This window comes from Limulus polyphemus, unplaced genomic scaffold (assembly GCF_000517525.1).
Source record: "Limulus polyphemus unplaced genomic scaffold, Limulus_polyphemus-2.1.2 Scaffold6798, whole genome shotgun sequence".
NCBI lineage: Eukaryota > Metazoa > Arthropoda > Merostomata > Xiphosura > Limulidae > Limulus > Limulus polyphemus.
In genome coordinates this window covers 32,262-39,442 of record NW_013672408.1, presented here as the reverse complement: position 1 = coordinate 39,442, position 7,181 = coordinate 32,262, and the positions used below count along the sequence as shown (strand labels likewise).

Here is a 7,181-nt window from a genome sequence, read left to right as displayed (position 1 = left end):
GAACGTCTTACGTGCTCGACTTCAACAATACTCCGTTCAATTACACACTCTCTGACTGCAGTTCAATTACTCATTACACTGTTCCCGTCACGTTGTCAACGTCTTATATATACAAGACTAACACAGGATATTTCTAGAAACAAGTGGCGTGATACTAGTCACGTGACCTCGCTGACACAACATGTGATTATATAAAGATACGGGTAATTGGTTCAAAACACAAATAATAAATAATAAACTTTCTTATGCTTTCGTAAGCTTATTAAATGCTTGAAAAATTATATCTATTTTTTTTTAAAATGTGGATTTTCTATTTACTTTACTTATCGTAAGAGGGCAGCACCATTTAAAGAATCAATGGATAAATACTCATAAAAAGTTGAATTCTGCATTGCATCAGTATATTACCGTTCGCAGTTTTAGTGAGAGTAGACCACTGATTAGACATGGATGCTAAAACTATTCAGGAACTGAGAGATATAGCCAACAAACTTCGGATTCACAGCATAAATTCGACTAATGCAAGTAAATCTGGGTAAGTACATGTAGAAGAATTATTTAAGATGATCATGTTTTTAAGTTTTATTCAAACGACTAGATACGTGGTTACTGCGGCAAAACGAGATAACTCGTGCATGTTTGTCAGCATTTTCTTTTAATGCGGTGAAGTAATATTGTCTACCTCCGCATTACAGGATGTTGTTAAATGTTAAGTAAGATACAAATACTTTTTCAATTAGATTATTATATTTTGAGGATGTTAGTTAAAATAATTTGATACATTAAAATTATTAAACACACGTACTTAGATCACATGAGCTTAAATTAAAATCTCAAAGTACTTTTACTAAATTTGGTTGTGGTTTCTTTTATGTACTTCCTTAACAATTTTCTTATGAATTTAAGAAAATAAACTTTTAGTGTGTTAAATTACATATCTAACTTCCAAATTTTTAATTGTCAAATTTGGTGAAAGATATTATTAATATAATTATAATGACATTATGAAGAAAAATATTTCTATAAAAATAAGAATTTGAAGCTACATTTACTAACCGCCGCTACGTTGTTCGGTGGTTAGGCTGAAAATATGGTTAAAGAGAGGTTTCAAACTGCTGAATCATCATACCTTGTACATTCTAATCATTATGGCATAATAATAATATTTTAGTTGTGTGTTTATTTATGAAATTATATACATTTTTAGTAAGTCTGTTAAATATTATTAGCTAAATTGATGTATTAGTTACTTAGTTCTGACCTGTAGTTAGTTTAATTTGTCGAAAAGTTGTTGATAAATTAGTTTAGAAACTTTTATGTATTTAGAAGTATGTGTGTAGGAAAGTTAAAGTAGGTTCAGCATGAGTTGTCTGTTTTCAGTGGAATTTTTAGAATTCCTTCACACTACTTAAAATACATCAGTGTTAGCGGTTCATACTTTCTGTGCTTGTTTGAGGTGGCCCCGTATTTCTACATATTTCCAAAATACTTGCATTACTTATGATGCTACTCTAAAGCTAAGGGAGCAATACGAAGACATTCTCATCATTAAAGACTTTGTAGGGTGGTAACTGAGACAAATAACCATGGTGAGCTTTTAGAAGGCAGATCAACTGTCCTCTCTAATAAGAGAGGCAGGTGGTGTTGACATACTGATGAGTCTATTCCAAATCACAGACAAATCTGTACAACGAATCAACTTTTATCTGGATTAATATAATGTCATTAATCAGAAGAAAGGAATTATATTGTTCTATAAAACTTGTCAGTGTTGAGGCTTTAAACAAATACCTCGTCTATTCCTCGCCTAGAAAGTTTAAGAATATAATTTCAGTCAATCTTGTTTCGTTTTAACAAACTCCGCACGTGCAATGATAACTTGATAAAAGTAGCAATAATGTGAAATATAATATTGTCGTAACTTGTCCGATCTTTGGGAGGGTTGTTCTGGAGTATTTATTAAAAATAATACGATGTCCAGTGGAGGTAACGATAACAAATTTGTTTATTTCTTGAATAATTTTTGTTACAAACAATGTTTCGATAGAAATTGTGAAACTAATGTACGCCTAACTTTATAGTTATACACTTACATGGAGGATATCCTTGGTGAAGCGATCGATAATAAACTCTCACTGTCCAACTCGCTAACTGACACTGGAGTGAATAACTAATTAAATCAATAATCCATTGATTCATTTTATGTTATGCTAGGAAGCTTCGTGATTCTTACAGAGACCATAACAATCATGACGTAATAACAAGTTCCCTTTACGACACAGCTTTATTGTGGACCTCGCTTTCCCCAAGAAGCTAATGTTAGCTGGTTTACCTTATACAATACAGCGTTCTTGTTGGTGAAGAAAAAGCGGAGTACATGTTAGCAATCTAAGTTACACGAATCTTGAACGGGTTCGTGGAATAAACGAATTTTTCCGAGGCTAAACGGTAGATCCTTGTATACATGTTTTTGAGATAAGTGAGTAAATTGGGTAAATGTAGCCATTACGTACTTGTTTAACATATAGAAAAACAAACTTCAAATAGGCGGGAAATACCTTTATATCTCGTTACGTATTTAGTTAATGTTGCTGTTCATGGTGTAACTTTTCTATTTTGAATAAAGTCGAAATAAATTAGATTCAAGATCTTTGAGACTGTAGACTAAAGTTGCAATTTTTTTTTTTTGAGTTTACGATTTAAACGCTGAAAACTGACGAAGCATTATAAATCAAGACGATTTAAAATCTATGTTGATTAAAAAAAAACACAAAATAAACGGAGATCTGAAATGCTAGTGTTACACGACTCTGATTTGAATCCGAAATGGATTAATTAAGAGAAATGTGAAACAACAACAAAAATACCACAAATATTAGGTCTAAGTCTGTTAGGTTTACCACCGTAATATTCCGAGTTTTTTAATGTAAAAATATATCTGTATTGTTTCATATACTGAAATCCTTGTTATCACGTCACTAAGTGGCACTGAGTAATATTATATAGTAACCATAGTAACCAACATCATTTGACAGTTACATTATTTTCTTCGTCTACTTATATTTTTTTGTCGCTTCTGTATTTTTAATTTCTTTACTCTTGCTAATTTTATTGAACAATATATGGCTCATGTTAATGTATAATGGAAAACTACAAAGGAAATGTAGACAATTGTTGGATAAGTTCCTGAACTGGTTATTCGCCGTATTGTTTCTCTTGTATTGTTACTTTGTATCGAACACTATTACATTTATGTACAAGTGGATAAGTTATTGTAAGCTATGTTATTAATATATGAACCCTTTCACTACGACTTTTCTATTTAAAATACAAACGATATAGATAACCCAGAATAAATAAGAAATGCTTTCTGGATTTTTGTTTTTGTGCGCACAATTTCTAAATTTGGGTATGGGACACGTGTTCCAACAGCCGTTGTTGTCGATTGGTTCCACGTGTCCCAACAGCCGTTGTTGTCGATTGGTTCCACGTGTCCCAACAGTCACTTGTGGAAACGTGTATATTCTGAGTTGAAAGTAACCCAAGAACATATTATCAAAGTTTGATTTAATCACTGGTTTAGCACAGGTATACTTTACATTTTCATGGAAATAAAACATTTAAAATTGATATTTTCTTTATTCTTCATGTCATGTATGTGAGTGGGGGATTTATTGCCTTTTTAACCACTAAGTCCCTTAATTTTCTATTAAACTTGTACTTGCTTTTAGTAGACTCAAATTATAAAATATTATTCTATCACAATCTTGACAACTAAAATCTGTAAAAATTGAACTTGTCAGATTTTGTTTTAAGACGGAGCTACGATCTGGCTTTTTGCTCAGTGTTAATTGTTCTGACCGTTTTTAAGTTTTAAAAATCTAATCTACCTTTATGTGTGGTTGAATGAAAGTTATTTTTCGTTTGTTTGTTTTACTTGCCCTGTTTTCAAGATTCTCGGAGAACATTTTAAGTTAGACGTTAACTTGGTCAACTTCACGAAAGTGTAAACAGTGTTAAGTTTTACCGACGTGTAGAGTTAGTGTCAGTTTTATAACTTGAATGCAGACAAACAGCGTGATGTATCTAAATATTTCAAGAAATTATAGCGAGGGTGGAAGGAACGAGGGGGGCGTTTATCGCCGTGTCTCTTGCACAACCTTAGAATAGGTTCCGATGTACTCGTATTTGTCAACTTTCTGATTTATGGTCAATTAGTACATAGCAAGTGGCCAGAGAAAGTGGACCAGGCTGTAACATACATGCTTTGAAAACCGTGTACACCACAGCCGCACGTAGGCAGCAGTCATTATCTTGTATGACGTCATGGTGTTCTTCGCGTTCAGTGCATCAGGTTTAGGATATTCAAACACGTCCTATAGTTAGTCACTGCTTCGGTAAACGCGGTACAGGTCACATCATCAAAGGATGTCAACCGTAGCCATCCTAGATGTGATACACGTATTGAAACAAAGTAAAAAAACAGAAATACGTGGGATCAGCCTGTGAAATTAAGTGTTGGATACCTATTTTTTTTCTTTAATTTTCCACCGAGAGCCCCAGAAACAAATAAAATACGCATTGAGGGTCTGTACGTTGATGATGGGCTATGATAAGAGCTATTATGAGGTAGATTGTGACTAATATTATCGTAAGCTTTGCTGGGGAAGTTTTAAACGCGTTTTTTAGGCCCGAGAAATGTGACCGAACGCTATATTACTGGTTTTAGGCCTAAGAACGTTATATTACAATGCTTTTAGGCCTAAGAAGTGTGGTGGAACGTTATATTACACTGTTTTCTGAAGCGCAACCGCTGGTAAAATGTTTTTGGTTTGTGGATATGTTTTTTAATGAATATCTGTGTGGTGTAAATATGTACAGCATGAATTTACCATAAAACAAAAGATGCAATACATTAATTACAGTTTTAGACCCCCCCCCCCCACCACACACACAATCTTTTCTACTGACGTATTTTCGCAAGTATTAGCGAATATACACACATTTACTAAAATATTAGCATGATTTTTAACTTCATTAAACAATCCAAAGAAATTAAGGGGACAGACACTATGCAATGAAACGCAATATTTACTAATGGGTTTTATATATTTTATTACATTCGATTGTTTGGGTAGGATCATTGCAGGTTACAAAAAAAAAAGTCTTGTGTTTTTCAGATACAGGTCTCTGACCAAAAAGTTTCATTTAATATCGGAGATACAGCGACTGAACAACCAGAATCTCGGGGTAAGGAGGGTGGGGTGGACTTGTGACATAGTAGTAGTGGATCATGGTAAGCACTTCTCTCCTGTGTCCATGTTTTCGCTCTTTTCTGGGTGTTTGAATGATGTCGGGCACAGTGTGTTCACAAGAAAATGGACATTGTTTTAATAATTTTCTGAGCATATCGTTTGTTGTTTGACCAGAGATGATGAAAGTGGTTCTTCGAAGCTGCACGAATTGGTTGTGATTTCACTCGGTTACATTTTCTACTTCTCCAATGCACGTGCGTTAACTAGCTGTTTATAACAAATATAAATGACCTTTCAGAACTAACTGGTTATGTATTTTCTTTTGTTTTTCTTCTGTGCGTTCCGTTTTATTTTTTTCACGTCGTGATACAAGTTCTTGGAGGACTAATAATTGAAACAAATAGGTCAGGGCGGATTTATCGTTCACTTGAAAGTTAAAAAAATCAAATGGGTTAGATAGGTGTATTTGTTTCGCCTTGCATTAGTAAATTGTTTTCGGTCCAGTTACGAGAGTGAAATCGGTTATTGTAGGTCCACAGTAGTTAGGTGAATCAGGGTAAGACAGCACAACGCACCGTGTTAAATATGGTAAACAAAATTTGTTTCAATTGAAACTGTTATTCGTCTAAACTCCCCCTAAAATTTGTGTAGTCGTAAAGTTATACTGTAAAGATGCCCAGGTTTTGTCTGTGTCTTCCTCGGAAGATTAAGCGAGGCTACAAAGTCGATGAGGCTATGGAGAAAAACACTTCGGAAGCATTGAGGGACATCGCCAATAGGCTTAGAGTCGACTCAATAAAATCTACGAACGCAGCGACTAGCGGGTAAGACTTGTATCGTACAGCTTGTGGTAACGGTCTGTGTAAAATGTGAATTTTAAAAAGATCTTTAAAATTTACACACGTGGAGTAATTTACATTAAGTAACTTTTTAATTATTGTTTTTTCCAGGTGTATGTGAACGTAATACGTAAAATATTATTTTAGTAAAGGCGTTACTTTTCAACTTTAACAACCGCTCCTGTAGTACGATTGATAAAAATAAAGCCTTATCTTATGTAATAGTCATCACCACTGTATGCGTTCATAGGTGGCGTTTTTATTTGTATAATTATAATTAGCATTACAGCCGTGTGAATTTCGGTATTATTGGTTTATTTGTTTTGTATGTTCCTGAAATGTTGCGCTAGCCATCCTTATACATTAGAAGGAAGGCAGCTAATCAACAATACCCATCGCCAACTCTTGAGCCACTATAATCGAACAGTGTGATTTGACGTCACTGTTTTAATGACTTACAGCTACAAAGTGTGTGTGGGGGATTCTTTTGCAGTGACGAGACGCGAACCTTAAACCCTCGAATACATAGTCCGACATGCTAATTTTTTGCCCCCCCCCCCCCCCAGTTTATTTTAACTTTCAACAACGGAGATAAACTCAACTGGTTCGATGGTCTTTTATCTCTGTTTTAAGAAAGTCGACCTTGTTTCTGTCTGGTAATACGAACAGACATCATTGAAAACAATTTCGTTTCAAAGATTACGAATTGAAAGAAACGGGTGTAGGGGAAGTAGGTTAAATTATCTGTACGTAGGGGGAAGTGGTTAAATTATCTGTACGTAGGGGGAAGTGGTTAAATTATCTGTACGTATTCCAATCATTTATTTTTTATCACATTACCTTTATACATTACTGCGCGAGAAAGGATCGAAGTTAAAACTTTAATAAAATAGTTTTCTTGATTACATCAAATCTACTTCCGTATTTAGAGGGAAATTTTCTCTGGGCGAATAAAATAAGCCCCCTAGTAAAATACCAGTTTAATAGGTTCTAAGATAAGCCTCCCCCTAGTAAAATACCAGTTTAATAGGTTCTAAGATAAGCCTCCCCCTAGTAAAATACCAGTTTAATAGGTTCTAAGATAAGC

The 7,181-nt window shown here is 34.2% G+C and overlaps 1 protein-coding gene across 2 annotated transcripts in view; it reads left to right on the top strand.

The window, feature by feature from the left end:
- Positions 1-381: 381 nt before the first annotated feature.
- Positions 382-7,181, top strand: part of LOC106474077 (transketolase-like) — a 23,710-nt gene continuing 16,910 nt past the window's right edge. The window contains exon 1 of one of the 2 annotated variants that reach the window (XM_013934765.2): positions 382-535. In XM_013934765.2, the coding sequence (XP_013790219.1) occupies positions 447-535 (89 nt within the window). In that variant the 5' untranslated portion in view covers positions 382-446. Of the gene's footprint in view, positions 536-5,912; positions 6,080-7,181 lie in introns of those variants that run through there. The other variant, XM_013934764.2, reaches the window with a different exon arrangement.